The sequence below is a fragment of the Sinocyclocheilus anshuiensis genome, unplaced genomic scaffold, assembly GCF_001515605.1.
Source record: "Sinocyclocheilus anshuiensis isolate Anshui unplaced genomic scaffold, SAMN03320099.WGS_v1.1 scaffold478, whole genome shotgun sequence".
Lineage (NCBI taxonomy): Eukaryota > Metazoa > Chordata > Actinopteri > Cypriniformes > Cyprinidae > Sinocyclocheilus > Sinocyclocheilus anshuiensis.
The window spans coordinates 1,204,900-1,223,593 of NW_015542376.1; the positions used below are offsets into that span (position 1 = coordinate 1,204,900).

An 18,694-nucleotide genomic window follows, 5' to 3' on the forward strand; every position below is an offset into this window, starting at 1 on the left:
ATTTGCGGTCTCGTTCTGTGCTCATCAGCTGGGCCTAAAATCTGTTCTCCTAACCACATATGTCATGCAATGTGGACCGCTTGCTTCAGTTTCCAACGCATTCTTTTGAAATGTTAGATGATGTGTCTTTAATGTGTATGGAAACTGGAAGGAGTTCAATCAAAACCTAGAAAGCCCTCATTAGCCGATGCCTGTGAAAGATTATGCATTCCCATAATCCTGTGCCGATCTATCACAGCACATGCAATTGGTGGTTCTATAAAAAGTAATGGAAATACAGTAGAGTTCCAACCCCCTTGACATTTGATGTACTGACATTCTATTGTTCGCTAAAAGGACATCCGGCGACTCCAATAACTACATGATGAAAGAAGTTTGGCTTGATCAACTTTTCAAACATACATTGAACATACTTTGAATAGAATGCATATTTGTTAGCTATAAAATAGATCTTACTGGTGTAATCAAACTGCTTTACCTGATCATGCGTGGCTGCATCCCTAGGACTCTGGAAAGCCATATTGTTTTCTTTACCTTTTCTTGTTCTTGACCACTAAAACCAAAGTACAAGAATCCTTCTGACAGAATTGTATGTGTGATTAAAGTATTAAAAGGAAACACTATTGTAATAGGCTACTGAAGTAACTTACTAGTGGAAACCACAATGAAAAGGATTACACAGCATTTCTGCATTAGTCGCACTTGATAACAGTTCACTGAAAGTTCTGTCAGTAAACAAACTAATAAAAATCGTGAAACCCTGAGGTAATTAGACCTATTCTGAGGAGTTACCTAGTATCTGAATGTGAATATAATACAATCTGACCATGAAATATCATTTACAAATTACCACACGTGCCAAACGAACATGCAACAGTTAAAATGTGAATTGATGACAAAAAGAAGCTATAATTGGCTTGATTTTTATATTTCGTTAGATCTTACCAGCTGATTTGTTTATGTTATGTATGCTTCTGCTTTTACGTCATCAAGATAAGATTCATATTCAACACATGTGAGAGTAATTCCCTGCACCCTTCATGTCAAGTGCACTTCGGAGTGAGTAGAGCACAGTGGTGTTCACTTTAAATGGAATTTGCCCAGAAAGAGTTAGAAATCTAACTTTTGAACACACCTGTGATCTATTATTAAATCTACAGCACTGCAGATGTATGTATGGCTTTGTACAAGGGAAAAACAAACTCTTCTACCACAGTTGAAGCACTTTTGTCAGGGCCCAAATTATGTTTGACATATATGAAATCTGATTTACATCTTAATAGTTTTTCAAAGAAACATGAAATTACACTCTTAAAAATGCTGGGTTAAATACAACCCAGTGCTGGGTAAAATAGGGACAAACCCAGCAATTGGGCTGTTTTGACCCAGCGGTTGGGTTAAATGTTTAACCCAACCTTCTAGGTAGTAGCCCAACCACTGGGTCAAAACAACCCAATTGCTGGGTTTGTCCCTATTTTACCCAGCACTGGGTTGTATTTAACCCAGCATTTTTTAGAGTGTAGTGTCCGATCTTTCATCGTTTGTTCACCATCGCTCGGGAAAACAATTTGAACATTCCAGTCTTATGAAGATCAGCTATCAGCCTAAGGGACGTTACTGTCAGTGCTTGAATAACAAAGTGGAAGTCTGACTCTCTTACATGACTTTTAATCATATCATGATTCAAACTGATCAGGATCAGTCATGATTTTGAAGAATGAGAGGTTTTATTCTGCTCAACCGTTAGAAGCCATATGTCTTTATTTGTACAGTTCTCTGTGATTGTGAACACACAAACAATCTGCTTTTTAATTTAATGAGAGAAATATTGCGGGGGTCGATCGGGTCAGCTGTGTGCGCATGCTTGTGGTTAAACCAGTGCAGACTTGCTTTACCCTGAAGGCAAACGTCCTTCTTCAAGTTCAAAATATAGACATGTGTTTTACAACATACTCTTAGAAGTGGTACACGTGTATGCGTAACAACAGCACTTTATGACGTTTGGTACAGCATCTGCCATCAGTGGCTACCGAACAAGAAAACAATGACACTTCATTAATCATGCCAGAGCTACTCTTAACTCAAGAAAATGTGAGTGGTGTTGGCCTGTGCCAAAATCACTAACTCAGCAAATGCATTCTGGGTGGTTACTACGGTATTGTAAGCGGTTGCTAAGCAGTTGCCAGTGTATTCTGGATGGTTTCTAAGGTGTTCTGGGTGGTGGGTGTTTTGTTTGGTATTTCTGAGCTGTTTCTTGGTATTCTAGGTGGTTGCCAGTTTGGTTGACATTGCTATGTGCTTGCTAAAGTGTTCTGGGAAGTCGCCTGGGTGTTATGTATTTCCTGGTGTGTTTGGAGTTGTTGCTAGGGTATTGCTAAATGGTTTCTGGAGTATTTTGGGTGGTTGTTATGTGATTGCATCTGCTCCTGTAACAGGAAAAGGACCTGCAATTCAGTTCCAAACTTTGTAAACTTAGAAAACCTTGAAAATTGATTCCTTTTTGGAGAATGTACTATAGATATACTATTCTGTATATATTCACAAAAATGCTACTGGGATGTTTAGAAATGTTTTGACTCTCAGAGAGCCTGGTAATCAGATTTAGAGTAAAACGTTCTGTAAAAGGTCAAAGAAGTTGCTTTCTACAGTTGAAAAACACACACACACACAAAGCTCTTATGACTCTGGTAAACCTATGCAGTAAGCACATGATTATGTTTCTGTTTTGAATCCTGATAACAAAAGGATCAGAGTTTGCGTTTCTTCCAAAGCAGCTCGACATCTGTAGTTACTAAAGCGAAACCCTATCAAATGTGTTGGCGAAGGATGGTGCCAACAGATGCTTCACATAAAATGGAACCGAAATGATGATGACATTATGTTACAATGTCATTGTGTTACAAATTTGCTCCATGTGATAGAACCGGGGGAGAAGAGGGGAATTACAGTCTGTAAACAAGCCAAGACAGCAGGACTCTGGAATTGTCTCGGCAGGAGGGCCTGTGGAACAGCCGTCTTCCATTTCCACCCCGAAACCTCTGATAGAACATATTAGAACCAGACTGGATGAGGATGGGCTGTGCACACCTCTCTCGTATGAGAGTATTTCTTCAACTAATGTCATTTCCATCACATCTCATATGATGTATTGCGTCTAATAACATTCTGTGGTGGAAATGACATCTAAAATATTTTTTGTATAAAATGACCAACTCCATGGAGTGCAGTCTTACTAAGGCTAATTTCATAACTAGCATTGTGTCCATCTTAAATACACAGAAATAAATCATATTTCCACACTTTTTTTATAGTTTAAAAAGAAATTATAGTTTTATTTGGAACTATTCATAATTATAATGATATTTATCTTGATTTTTTTGTTTATTTCATCTCAGGTTCTTCACTGATATTGTTGTGTCCTTGGTGAGCATGTATACTAACTGTGGGAGTCATAATTTGTGTAAAAAAAATCCAATGTTTTTTTGTTTTTTGTTTTTTTTGGAAAAAAAAATTTGAAATACAATTTTCTAATTAAATATAATTTAAATATGTTTAAATGTAAATAAATTGTATGATGGATTGAGCTCAATAACATTGAAAATCTGAGTCAAGGACAAAGATAAAAAAAATAATAATAATAATTATGGAGCCATGGTAAATAATTTCCAATACAGCTATACTGTGATCCTCATATAAAAAAATAAAAGAGAGAAAGAAAGAAAAAGAAAAATAAAGTCTTGTTAGTTTTCATAAAAATCACCTTTTCAGACATAAAAGTGGCCGAAGTTAAAGAAACACACAAACAAATATTACCAACCAGCTGTAGTACTTTAGATAGATAATTAGACAGAATACAATAAACAAAAGGCTTTTATTGGAGCTAAATTATAATACAATTATTTTTACAAAATATTTACACAGTAAATTGATCATTAAAAACAATAACAAGAGAAAGAATTGATTACATGACAAACATTATAATAACAGTGAATGAGAAGTGTACAGTTTCCTTTGATTAAAAGCCATTATTATCATGCTATAAGGATTATATTCCTCAGTAGCCACAATATGAAAAAAGTTTAATTAGATAGCACATAAACAGCAACAGTGACCTGCACTGTAAAATATACATTATCTCTATTGAAAAACAGGTCTTCATAAGTCCTTTACAGACTCAGCCTAAATGGATGTTCACACCGACAACCATTGCCAAAGGTCAGTTGTGTCAAGTCAAATTGCCATTTCTCATTAACAATGACTCAAAGTCAGTGTGACCAGCCCTAAATGCTGAAAGTACAGCATCATTGTGTTCAGCTTCAAACAAAATTAAAAATGTTCAGCTATCTCTACAAAGTTCAGTAAAAAAATAGGTAAGTTAATCTTGCTCTGAGAACGAATTGTTGTTCGTTTCTAGGATGCTTTGATATTTCCAAGTTTTTGTCACCTACATTTGAACCAAAAGTGCCTCTGAACTAAAACAACCTCATGTAAGTAGATTTGAGCACTGAGATTTTGAGATTTTGAGATTTTTGAGGCATTAAAGGAATGTTCCGGATTTAATAAACATTCTATCAACAGCATCTGTGAAACACTGTCAAATAGTCAAAACTGTAAAAACAGTTATTTCAGCTAGAACAGTATTCCCACTACTAAAAGAACAATTTAGCAAACTTTACGACTCACATAGCACATTTTTATGGAAGAATTACTATTAGGGATGCACCGATGCCACTTTTTCCAGTACTCGCCCGATACCGATGCTTTTTTTTTTTTTGGTACTTGCCTATACCGAGTACCGATACCAATATTTTTATTGTACATTTTTTAAATATTGGGTACAGAAACCAAAAGAGTATGTATAATGTTAGTTGGTTAACTTCGTTTATCAAATTGATACAGTCAAACCAAAATTTATTCAAGCTTTTTGCTTTAAATTACTTGCCTCATAGACTTCCATTGTAAGTGCATTATGGTTAATGCAATTTTTGCTTGTGTTTAAAGACTAAATTATCTTCTGTGGTATTCAACAGCATGTCACTAATAGCACAATATGGTGTTTCTCAAAAAGAATGTCTATTATGTTTTCCAAACACTATCAATACTGCCAAAAATATACAAATAATAAATAATCAAATACACAAAATATTTTAAGGCCAGAATTTCCTGCTTTTCCTGAGAAATGAGAGTCATTGTTTTGCAGATGAGAAGATCCAGCAACAGTCATTCAGTATATGGTTAAGTGGCACAGATGTAGCATCTTGAGTCACTGAGTAGATAAACAGTATCTACTTGAAACCACAGAAAAATGTTTGATCCAGTGGTCAGATTGTACAGAGACTGTACATCTGACACTTTACCTGATATAAACAAAAATACTAGAACTAGACGGGTTCAAAGTTAAACGTGGAAACTGCCTGCGGGACAAAGATCAGCAATACATTTGGGATAAATTACATCTAGTTGTACCCATGACTCATCGATACAGGGCTGCAGAACAACCGAAGAAATCCATGCCAATATATCGTGGGTATCCCTCCAGCACCCTCACTTCCACTGGGTCGAACTTCCAGTACTGCTTCCCTCTCAAGAAATGGGCGAAGCCTGTGGAGAAATAAAGAAAGATAGAAAGAAACATTCAATGACTTTTTAAACTCCCTCCATCAAGAATAACTGTTGTAGTTTCAAAAACATGCAAGAAATAATGTCTCAGCGACAACTGTACCGAATCGGTCGAGGAAAGCAGCGTCAATGTCATCCGGTATGCCCCTCCAGTCCCTCATGCTCCGAGGATGGACTGAGTCTACATGGTTTTCCTTCAGGTTAAATCGCCAGTAGCTTCCTTTTTTGAAGAAGTAGATCTTCTGGGCCTTGTCTTCTCCCCACATGAGGGCTGCCTGAATGTCATTCACTGTTAGACCCAGTCGCCGTACAGAGTCTGGCCCTGTGATCTGCCGCTCTGCATCAAAAACCCAGTAACTCTGGCCTACAGAGAGAATGGTGGGTGAGAGGTTATATTAAATCACGGTTTATGAATTTTCCATTCATCATGAACCCCTGTTTTAGTTTTCAGTTTACTGGATAATTAGGCCACCAAAAGACATCTGGATTATAAATATATACATGTTCTAATGATAGTTGAAATGTGCTTTTGGAATTGCAGGATTTCTATATTTAGGATATTTAAGGAACATTAAAGAAATGTCATGGGTACATGACAGCATCTATGATATAAAAAATAAGCTAAAATAATGTAAAAACAAATAAGTATGTATGTGTGTGTGTATATATGTATTTATGTGTGTGTGTGTACATATATATATATATATATACTGTATATATATATACACACACATACATACTTAGTTGTTTTTACATTATATTATAAAGAATACTCTTATTCAGCAAGGACACATTCATTTTATCAAAAGCGACAATAAAGATAAAGATATACTGAACAAAATTATAAACGCAACACTTTTGTTTTTGCCCCCATTTTTCTTAGATCTTTGAGTTCAGCTCATGAAAAATGGGGGCAAAAACAAAAGTGTTGCGTTTATAATTTTGTTCAGTGTGTATATATATATATATATTTATTGTTACAAAAGGTTTCTATTTCAAATAAATACTGTTCTTTTGAAAAAAACATTAAGCAGTAAAACTGTTTTCAACATTCATGATAATAATTATTTCTTGAGCAACAAATCAAGATATATAGAATGATTTCTGACCATTCATGTGACACTAAAGACCGAAGTTATGTCTCTAAAACATTTAGTTTTGCCATCATAGGATTAAAATACATTTGAAAATAAATTAAAATAGAAAAAAATTCAATTGTAATAATATTTCAGAATATTATTGTTTTACTGTATTTTTATCAAATAAATGCAGCCTTGGTGAAAAACAGTAAAAATTTAAAAAATCTTGCAGACTCAAATAATTTGAACGGTAGTGTACATCTTAATTATTTTGAGACAGTTTACCTTGGAAGAACCAGATATTTCCAGATTTGTCCTCAAAAGCAGCATCAATGTCTCCTGGGATTCCTCTCCAGTGCCTGGATGCCAATGCAGGATATCCAGTCTGGAGTTTACCATCACGGATCCGCCATACATAACCCGACTTAAAGAAAAACAGCTCACCTCGGATCATAGATACAGCATCAAAGTCAGTTTGGCAAGCATCAGGCTGGAAAGATGGGCAACAAGAAGAAAAAAGAGAATAAGAAGGATAAAGAAGAATCAGATTCCCAAGATCAGATCAGCCATATATCTCACCACTGTGGTTTCTATCTCATTGGTTTCTGTGATTTTGGGAGTTCTCTCCTCCGTCTTTACTTTATCATCAGTGTGTTTGGCGCCATACAAAGACTGTATGCCTTGCTTGTCATCTTCACTCAGTTTGAGCGGGTAGGAGAAAGTGTAGAAAGGCGACATCACTGCGCCTGTTGCCATGGAGTGCTGCAATCCTAAAACATGACCAATCTCATGAGCTGCCACCTGGAGGAGGTCAGTACCTAGTAGAAAGCAAGAGGATTAAACAAAGGGGTTTTAAAATTAAATATAAAACCTAATAGTGTGGTATGCAGTCCATGCATCGTATATTTATTTGGAAATCCATTTGTACATAATAAAACAATAAACAAAAAAATTCCTGCAAGTTGCAAAGTTACACCAACCATTCTCTCAACCAATTCATTAAAAACACTGATTCATTCAGGTACAAAACAAGGGACTGGCTTTATGTTTGAGTTTTGAATAATTCAAAAAATAATAATTAATTCAAAAAATTGATCCATTCAGGGACAAAAGACCACTGCAGTATGTTGCTTGGAGATTTACAAATGCTGATTTTGCTTTAACTTCATTTGTAAGTATTTTAGTTGGCACAGCAAAAATGGACAAAATAACTGACAATAATTAAAATGTGAAATATAATATTTAAAAAGCTAAAGTTATTCAGTCTTCCTTTTGTTGAACACTCGTGTATATAGCAATACTGTATATTACTTGCAGATGTGTGTGAATATAAGCATAATCTGAACAACAGCGTTTGTGTTATATTGCTTATTTATAAGTACTAGTTTAACTAAATTTGACCAACTAATTTAGAAGCAATTTATATTGCTTATATCTCTTATTGTATCGCTTTTTCTTGCAATTGTGAGGTGTAAATTCATCATGAGATTATTGAGAAAAAAAAGTCAGAATTGAGAGATAAAAAGTCACAATTACCTTTTTTATTAATTTTGTTTCTGTGGAGGATAATTGTGCAATGTAAACTGAGAATTTCAAGGAAAAAAGTCAGAATTGTGAGATGTAAACTCACAATTACTTGCAACTGCAGGATAAAAACTGTGAGATATAAACTTGCAATTGTGAGTAAAAAAAAATCTGAATTGTAGCTAAAAAAAAATCACACCAAATGAACCGGGTCCTCACTCACCCATACTGTTGCCCACTGTCCAAGATTCATCGTAGTCAAAGTGAATGTCTCCCTCCCGGTAAGTTCGGGGAAAGAAGGCATGAGCCAGAATTCCTCCTGGGCCATCAAAAGGAAGATTGTCTCCATGCCAGTACCTGTATGTGAAACAATCTCTCAGACGACAGCACAACACCAATGATTCCCGTTCTCTTATTTCATCAACATGCCTGATGAACTGATCATGCAAATAATTTTATAAGCACACTTCATTACATAGAATGATTAAACGAGGGTGAGAATAATAATCTAAACAGAGACATTGCTGTTACTGCCATGCAACCGTAAACCATTATAGCCTACTGTAACTGTCACACCTCAGTAACTTTCCTGATTCTCTTGTTTTTAATGGAATGCCAAATTCCACCCTGGCTGAATGGCACTGAATAAACTGAACCCCAAATTTTCCATTGTGAAATGTTGAGAGGTTAATTTACACACAAAGCCCTCAGGATTATAGATCTTTAAGCCTGGCAGACCTGAGGGTGAAAAAAAAAACCATAAATGTCCGGTCCACTGTTATCCCATTGATGGAATCTCGGATTGAGTCAGAACAAATGAAACTGACATGCCTAGAGCCCCACACTTCACTGAACTGACTTCCAGATGTTTCCCTTAATGCCAGATGGATCTAGATATTTCCCTCTGCTTTGAAGAAAAGCGGTATCCCTCATTAGAGCTTCATAGGAGCGTATCTCAAAAACACAATAACTGTACATTAGCGCTTTAACAGGAAGCCAAGTTTTCAGAAGAACTTACATTTTCAAACAGAAAATGAAGAGGGAAAAAAACACTGGTTTGAGCAAAATTTCCTGTTGAAAGAGACATGACATTTATATGGGTCTGGTGTGACACGTATCATGCACTTTTCTCCATGAAGACATTTAGAGGACCTGCTTCATCATTTTGAGTTTCATGTTTTTGTGAAAATGGCCTCTAAACATTTTAAACACTAAACATTCTAAACAAATTTCCTCCACAAACAATGTGCAAAATGATAGAGCGCGTCACATGTTCAGTGGCGGGAAAAAAACTCAAACAGCGTTTTATAGTAATAATGTACTACCACAAAAGTCATGCTTTTCAACATTAAGGTTAGTTTTTCAAAAAGAAAAGGATTTTGAGCCACAGTGTTGCATGTCCATATGTACTAAACCACACAGGTGTTCTGGGTTATGACTTTTCTTACTATGGGAATTTAAGAAGTAGCACACGTGCATGAATGGACGTGCAGTGTACATTTTAGTCCTATAATCCTAAACCGACACCCTCTCTAATCTCCAGCTTCTAAAGGAGATGAAAAGCGTCTGTGTTTGACTAGTGAAGTGGAAACTTTGTGTCAATGAACACACATCTCTCAACTGACAATATGGTGTTGGGTGGTTGACATATAAGCCTGAAAACATTTTTTTTTAAACTTCAAATATTAGGCATAAAAAATATTGAGCTGTGTTGTACTGACTCTTGAATTTCCCAAAAAATATGTGGTCTTTTAGATTTTGTATTGGAAATTGGATTTATTTACCAATTTGTTGCATTTGTGCCTAAAATTGTCATATGGTGTGACATAAAAGTTATTCTATATAAAATGAAATTGGGATATACTCTCCCTAAGTAACTAGCTATGGTATGCTGTAATAATATCTTGTCAGAGGAACAACATAAAGATTTAAATTTTTAACAAATACCCATTTTTATTAGTATATGACATGGACAGGTAGAACTGCATGTCATGTCATCCACCCTGTTACAAACTCAGTCAAATGAGAGGCCAGAAAAAAGTATTTCATCGATAATATACAGAATATAAAAGACCAGTCAAAGGCCTATAAAACATACTGTAACTTTTAGAACTTTTTTCTTCCAAATCCAAAAAGATCATATAGGCTAAGACTATTATTGAAATTAATTTGCAAATACAACTCATTCATAAATCTTTGTGTTTCATAAACCTACAAAGTCATTACATATGCAAAGATGTTAGCCAATCACAACAGAGTACATTTATATAGTCCTAAAGGTTCAATAGAAAAAGCATCAAATAGGGTGAAAAATGGCCATGCATGACTTTTTGATGGAAGAAAGAAACCTTGACTAACATTATGGGCCCTATTTTAACGATCTAAGCGCATGGTCTAAAGCGCACGGCGCAGGTGCACTTAGGGCGTGTCCAAATACGCTTTTGCTAGTTTAACAAAGGGAAAAACGGTCGAGGCGCCCGGCGCATGGTCTAAAAGGGTTGTCCCTATTCTCTTAATGAGTAATGGGTGTGTTTTGGGCATAACGTGCAATAAACCAATCAGAGTCTCGTCTCCTATTCCCTTTAAGTTGCCCAGTTGCGCTCGTGCCATGGCGGATTTGCTATTTACACAGCAGAATTTGCAAGCGCAAAGACAGAACGCGTCTCCAGAGATGAAACGGAGCTACTCGTGCGCGAGCAAATACGTAGACTAATTCTGATACATGCAATGACTATCCATTATGACATGTAGGCATTTTTATATTCATGTAGCCTACACAATAATAATCTTTTACATTGCAATCCTTTAATTTTTAATATTTGGCATGTTTGTGTGGTGCTGTGCGGCCCTGTGTGTGTAATAAGCAGAGTGTATGCTCGCTGTGGACCCTCCTATACTAACTAGCTCTTTAAATAACAAAAAAACTACTGCGCCATTGACTTTACACCAGGTTTTTGTTGGTCAATGGCGCAGTCTATTTCAGTCGCCTCAAAATAGCCACGCACCAGCAATGCACCTGAACATTTTTCAGACCAGCACACCCATGAGCGCACAAATGGGCGCAAATGCATTTGCTATTTAAACAACATGGCGGAGGACGTGAAAATGACAACTGTTTCGGGCTGAAACTAGCAGAAAACACTTGCGTCGCGCCTGGCGCCGCATTGCGCCAGGTGTATGATAGGGCCCTATAACTGGACCTCAACTGGAGTGAAAAACATAAAATGATAAAATGTACGTTATGACCCCTTTCAAACATAAACACAGAAAGGTCTTCATGGATTCTGACACAGCAAACAGTGAAAACATCTACATTTTTTACCTGTTAAAGTCAATCATGATATCCGCCCGGCCACTGGTGACCTCAGTAAAGGTGAGAGGGGTGACGTCACTCCAGACCCGCAGTGCCTCTTTCAGCACATGTCTGACTTTCTCTAAATTCATCTGCCAAGGGGTCCGCAAGATCCTGTAACACGAGCACAAACACTCATTACAGACCACCCATGTGATTTTCATTTGGTCTCTAGTGCATTACCCCAATAATCCCCTTTATTTGAACATGTTTGCTACCCGTCTTGGTGGTGAACCAAGGGACTGAATCAGAATCTGACTGTTGTGAAAAGACAAGCAAAGTCTGAATGTTTGCCTAGTTATGGATTAGGCACGGTACTCAATACTACTATGCTTTCTGACCATAATAACTGAACACTTGATACTTGATATTGTGACAGTGATGGCACCCCTATCTGGGTTCCTTTAAGTGCATAGAAGCCTTATAAAAATGCATAGCATCAAATTTCAAGACTCTTTTGTTACTTGTCATTTAGCATGATCTTAATCCAAAACTATTCACAACACACCGCAGTAGTGACAATTTTAGAGGCTTTAAAGGGATAGTCCACCCAAAAATGAAAGCTCTGTCATCATCCACTCACCTTCATGTCATTTCAAATCTGTATGACTTTCGATCTTCCATGAAATACAAAATAAAATATTTTGGAAAGTGTTGGTAACTAAACACTTTTTGTTTCCATTGACTCCTATTGTATGAACTATTATTCCATTGTATGAACTAACCGTTACTCAAAATATCATCCTTTGTGTAAATGTGACCCTGGCTGGACCATAAAACCAGTCTTAAGTTGCTGGGGTATATTTGTAGCAATAGCCAAAAATACATTGTATGGGTCAAAATTATTGATTTTTCTTTTATGCCAAAAATCATTAGGATATTAAGTAAAGATCACGTTCCATGAAGATATTTTGCAAATTTCATACTGTAAATATATTAAAACTTAATTTTTGATTAGTAATATGCATTGCTAAGAACTTAATTTGGACAACTTTAAAAGCAATTTTCTCAATATTTTGATTTTTTTGCACCCTTTTTTTGATTTTCAAATAGATGTATCTCGGTCAAATATTGTCCTATCTTAACAAACCATACATCAATGAAAAGCTTATTTGTTCAGCTTTCAGATGATATATAAATCTTAGTTTTGGAAAATTTACCCTTATGACTGGTTTTGTGGTTCAGGGTCACAAATGATAGCAGAACGGAGTAATTGATTTTTAGGTGGACTATCCCTTTAATGGCATTCTTCTTAGGTTGAATGTTTCTTGAATTAGATCTTTTCTGATCCAAGGTTTACTATCACACCACCTTTGATTCCTCCCAAAAACTAACCATAAGGAAACTCCAACTGCTCTTTCTATTCTAAATCAGCAGTTTATCCATTTTGAATGCTGTTTGTAAATTATAATGCTACTCATAGAATGAGCCCACAGGTTTTAACTTCTCTCAGATGAAAGACGAGCTACATTAAGCTTGCTGAGTGATGAAGGCATGCATGCTTATTTTCACAAGCAGAATCCCCACCAAGCACATTTAAACTGGTGGACCACAAATCTGTATCACGTTCCACAAAAAAAAAAAAATACTAATAAAATGTCTTAAAGCTCCCAGCATGCAGCTATAGTGACTGGTACATCTGTGTTGTTTTCATGCTTGAACACCTTCATGCTGTGGTCATTATTGGCTCTGTGGGATGGGGATCGCTTTGGGGCTGCATGTTGGAGCCACAAACCGTCTGAGATTGTGGGGCCTCTGCAGTCTGCAAGCCCAGACAGGAGCTATGACAGCGGGAGAGCCCAGTGTGGTAGTCTGTGTCTTTAAACATTGTCCTTATTCGCTGCTCCAATTAGAGAATTCCTCCCTATTTGCTCATCTAGGACTACGGCTACTACCACAAAATAATAGATAAAATGTAAACCAGGTTTAGATTAGTGACTTTTAAAGTGCTAATACAGCAGCCCCAAAAAGGTTTTAGACACTTATAGGTCAGGGGTTTCCAAACTAGGCTCTAGGGACTCCCAGGGGACCACAAGAGGCATGTTTGGGGTTTGTGGAAAAATTAGAAAATTAAAAACATCATTAAAAATGCTTTAAAAAATGAAAAAATAAATCATCTAATAATTTGCTATTTATTTAATTTTGCAAACAACATATCTTTAAAGTATCACACTTTTTCCTCACACATTATAAGCCTTTATACATGATAATATGCACTACCATTTAAAGGTTTGCACCCAGTAGGATTTAGTTTTTTTTTTTTTTATAAAATGAATACTTTTGTTCAGCAAGAATGCATTAAATTGATCAAAAGTGACCGTAAAGACATTTGTAATGTTATAAACGACTATTTCAAATAGTGTTATTTTGAACTTTCTGTGTGTCAAACAATCGTGAAAAAATGGATCACGGTTTCCACAAAAATGTTAAGCACCAAATCAGAATATTCGAAATGATTTCTGAAGGATCATGTGATGTGGAAGACTGCAGTAATGGCTAAAAATTCAGCTTTGCCGACACAAGAATAAATTAAATTTTTTATATATTCAAATAGGAAACAGTTATTTTAAATTATAACTAACTAATTTTATTATTTCACAGTATTGCTGTTTTTACTGTATTTTTGATCAAATAAATGCAGCCTTGGTGAGCACGAGAGGCCTCTTTTAAACAATAAAAAGCCTTTACAACCACAAACTTTTGAAGTTAAAAATTTAAATGTATTTGGGGGTCCTAGCAAGTGGCTTCTTTTCTCTACATTTTTTTTTTTTTCAGCAGTAACTTCTAACTATCTGGTCCTGTGGTGACTTTTGTGGATATGATGAACTTGGATGAACTTGAGTGCACAGATGCCATTCATCATGTTTCACTGAAGGTGCACTCACACTTGACTTTAAGCATGCAAAATGACAAAAAATCCACTGCACACATGTGACAAAAACACATACTCTGGCTAGATTTACTCAAGTAACTAAAATGACAGTACAGTAGGGGTAGGATGGGGGGTTTGGTGTTTTTGAGATCATTTTGCACATGTACAGTCCATCATTAAGTGAGGGGACAGATTACAGAGGACAGCGAGGTGCTATAGCCTTCAGAGACGTGAGTCATGACAGCTCACAGTGGCACAGCATTAGAATGCTGCTGACTGGGGTTTGCTGGGGATAAAGTATGTTCATGTGTTGCTGTCTTGACATCAGATTCTGATGAGGCAGCACTTAGTATACAAATTGTACAATGATTTCAGAAGGTTGAATTTTTTTAACAGTTACCTGTCGTCATCTGAGACTAAAAAAAGTATTGCTATAAACTTTTGTTATTAGTAAATGTACAGTACATTTATTAATTACAAGAGATGGATCAATATTAAAGTTCAACATTCTTCAATTCTTCATTTTCACCTTAAGTGAAACAGAAAAAAAACAACAGAATAATATGGCACATATGAATGCACAATTAAATATTTATATATAAATATATATAATTTATATGATATTTTTATGATATTTTATGGGGATATAAAGGGTTCAGATCCCCCTAAACTTCCCATGATTTGCAAAAGAAAAGAAAATGTTTCTGTTTTGACTTCTATCTTTATAGTATATGCAGACACAAAGTCAAGTCTGCCCTACAGCAATGTGGCTTGATTCAGATGGAGAACCATGGGAGATTTATAGGCTGTGATATTTTATGGGAAGGGCCATAAATCAAGGGACAGTTTTAATCAGTGGTTGTACGGCTGGTTTTCTTTGTCTGGATCCTCATCTCACCCCCCGCTGAGCACTGAAGAGAAAACTAGAACCATTTGGGCTCCGTGCACATAACACACATGAGCGCTCTGAAATGTAACATCTCCTGGTCGGGTCGTGACCTCACTGACTTCAGATTACAGAGAGTCTTATGTCCGGTGGGAACCGTCTTTGACAAAGATGTATGAGGCAAATCAGTCAAAACATGAAGTGGTGACCAGACAGCAACAATAGTAAGGCCAAAATGTCAAGCAAAGGGCTTCTTAAAGGGATAGTTCACCCAAAAATGAAAATTCTGTCATCATTTACTCACTTTCACGTTGTTCCAAACTGCGTAACACAAAAGAGGATATTTTGAAAAAAGTCATTGAGGTCAATTGATGGAAGTCAACTGATTTTCATTGTGTTTAAAAAAAACAAACCCTGAGACATTTTCAAAATATGTTCTTTACTGCCGAAGAAAAGAAAGTTGTACAGTTTGGAACGAAGAGGGTAGGTATATGATGGCATAATTTCATTTTGGGTGAACTATCCCTTTACAAACCAATGAAATTCAGGTCGACTTGAAGTAGCGACTGTGTGTGTTTAAGAAAATGATTTACTGTTTTAAATCAAAGGGGGCTTGATACATATTTTTATCTGTGTTTTGGAGCCCTGCAGTCCCGGGTCTGGGACAGTTTACTGCTTCTAATTAAGTGGGTGTAATAGTGGAAAGAGTGGGTGGTCTTCCTTAGAACCGATAACAGCTTTAAGAAATATGAAAAGATAAAGAATTAAACATTAGAAACTAGTATTTCCTGTGTGGGCTGGGAAATAGTGTATTTCTAAGGTAAAAGGGGGAAGAGGAACTGCACAGGTTTCATTTAAGCACAGTCTTTAATAAGAAAAAACCCTTAATGTATAGATTTAGTCAAACGTGTGTTGACTAGGAGGAAGGATATACCAAAAATAAGCTATATCATTGCCTCAGTGTGGCTTTTTTTGTGTAAGGCTCAAAATAGTACCTTGGCAATATATCAAAGTCATTTTCTCCCATTTACGCTTTTATGTTTAATTCATTTTATGTCTCTCATTCCAAAACACAGCAACTAGATACAACCGCAACAGCTATCCATGCAAGTCTTACTTGTATGTGAGGTCTGTTTTGTCCCAGCGTCCTCCGAACAAATCAAAGCGTTTTCGGCGATTACGGCCTCCAAGCAAGCCTCCTTTGTGGGTTAAGTAATTAAGGACGCTCCCTTCCTTCTGTGAGGGGTAGTCTGGGACTCCACAGCGAGGTCTGTTCCAGAACTCTGTGTCATTCTTTGGAAGAGTTGAGTGTGGATGCACACTTTTATTGCCAGAGTCTTCACTCAGTGTATCCTGAACATGATGAAATCGTCCCCTCTTCTTCAGGCCATGGTGATGGGTCTTTTGAGGCCAGTCCTGTCAACACACACATAAGCTGTCAATCGAATGTATATTTGCACTTAATTTATAGATGCTACACCATTAAAATGGGTTTGTTTGGTGGCTAAGGTGTTGTTGTGTTTTAGTGTATTGTTATTCGTTTGCTAGGGTATTCTGGCTGGTTCCCAGGGCGTTGCTAGGTCATTGCTAAGATGTTCTGGGTGGTTTCTAAGGTGATGCTAGCAGTGTTGTTATTGTTCATTAAAACCAGAACTATTCAAAATAAAATGCAATAAAATATCAAAATGAACATATGAAAGCTATATAAAATAAAAATGAAATATATAATAAAATGTAAATAGATGAAAAAACATAAACAAATTAGGAACGTTGCCTTGGCAACTAACTGCAACTAAACTAAGTGAAATAAACTAAGTTTAAGTAAATTACTAAAATTCTAAGTGAAATTAAAAAATTAACTAAAGCTAAATAGAAAAACTAATCAAATGTCAAAATCACAAAACACAATTACTAAAACTTAAACTAAAATTAAAATGTAACTAAAATATACACACAAAAAATAAAATGTAAAATTAAAAATTAAAAATATAAACTTTAACTAAAATACAAAGATAACAGCTAATTCAAAATATTATTAAATGCTGCTATAATAGTATACTGTAAATAATATTAAAATAACACAGGGCTAGGGTTTATAAGGCAATGCTAGCAGTGTTTTTATTGTTAACTAAAACTATTACAAATTTTGTTTTGTTTATTGAAATAAAACTTAAATAAAATATAAATGTTATATGAAAAACATAAATAAATGTAAACGAAAATTAGAAATGTTGCCTGGCAACTAGCAGAAATAAAATAAGTTTAGGTTGAAGTACTGAAAAAACTGAATTAAAAATAAATGAAAGTTAAATAGAAATATAAAAAATATATATAAAAATTTAACAAAATTAAAAACTCGCAAACTAAAATGAAAAGGTAACTAAATAGAAACTTAAATAAACTAAAAATTCTAAATATGAACAAACTAAAGTATAAAAATAAAAGCTAATGTGAAATATGAATAAATGCTATGATAGTATATAATTAATGCTTAAATAACACTAGATTCTATATGGTTTCTAGGGCAATGCTAGCTGGTTGCTAGGGTGTTCTGGCTGGACAAACAGTAAGGTGAAGGTGTAAATAAGGCCTTGCTGGGAGCAAAATTAGCAGTATTATAGTTGTGCAACAGTTGGTCTTAAGTCATTGATAATTTGCCAGAAGCTTTATCACAGTCAATTTCCTCACCCAAATTTCAAGGAAATGGTTCTGTTAATGGGCTGGGAGGTTAGCTGCCTGGAGGGGAAAGTCAGATTGTCCCTATTTCTCTCCTTCCCAAACCAATTCTGTACTCCAGCTGTGCAGGTTTAGAAACCTCTTTATCACTCTCTTTCCTTCTCTATACCCCCTTCTTTCTCTCTAATTTGTGCTTGGTTAAGAGGCCAGGGGTGGTATGGGGTGAACTATTTCTTTTAAATGCATTTAAAAATCATTCCGCCACTCGTAGCCATAAGGAGTCTTTTTAAAAGCTGTAATTTAAGCACAAGCTATATGTAGACAACCATAAAACATTTAGAAATATAAAGCAGGAAGTCTGAAAAGAAAAAAGTCACTTGTGAAAAAGTTACTTTATCATTGAAAGCAGGTCCTATAGGACCAACTATGATGAAGATGTATAACAGACTAAAGCCAGTGGCTTTAGAGTGACTAAAAATGAGTGGCCATATTCTTGAGGTTTTGGACTTTTTTTTTTAGACAAACAGCAATTCTTGTGACCACAACAAAGGATGAGTGACATGACATTTTGTCAGTCTCATTGGTTCAAAATCAAGCTCCACATAATATAGTTATGTTTTTTTTTTTTTTTTTTTTTTTTTTTAGGATATTTCCGATTTTTGCAGATTCCAATTTTTTTTCCCAAA

At 35.7% G+C, this 18,694-nt stretch overlaps 1 protein-coding gene across 1 annotated transcript in view; it reads right to left on the reverse strand.

The window, feature by feature from the left end:
- Positions 1–4,943: 4,943 nt before the first annotated feature.
- Positions 4,944–18,694, reverse strand: part of LOC107692294 (stromelysin-3-like) — a 20,715-nt gene continuing 6,964 nt past the window's right edge. Inside the window, exons 2-8 of the mRNA XM_016491274.1 lie at positions 16,450–16,748; positions 11,545–11,688; positions 8,446–8,579; positions 7,278–7,516; positions 6,984–7,188; positions 5,723–5,983; positions 4,944–5,601 (exon numbers count right to left, since the gene is read on the reverse strand). Of these exons, the coding sequence (XP_016346760.1) occupies positions 5,474–5,601; positions 5,723–5,983; positions 6,984–7,188; positions 7,278–7,516; positions 8,446–8,579; positions 11,545–11,688; positions 16,450–16,748 (1,410 nt within the window). The 3' untranslated portion in view covers positions 4,944–5,473. The remainder of the gene's footprint in view (positions 5,602–5,722; positions 5,984–6,983; positions 7,189–7,277; positions 7,517–8,445; positions 8,580–11,544; positions 11,689–16,449; positions 16,749–18,694) is intronic.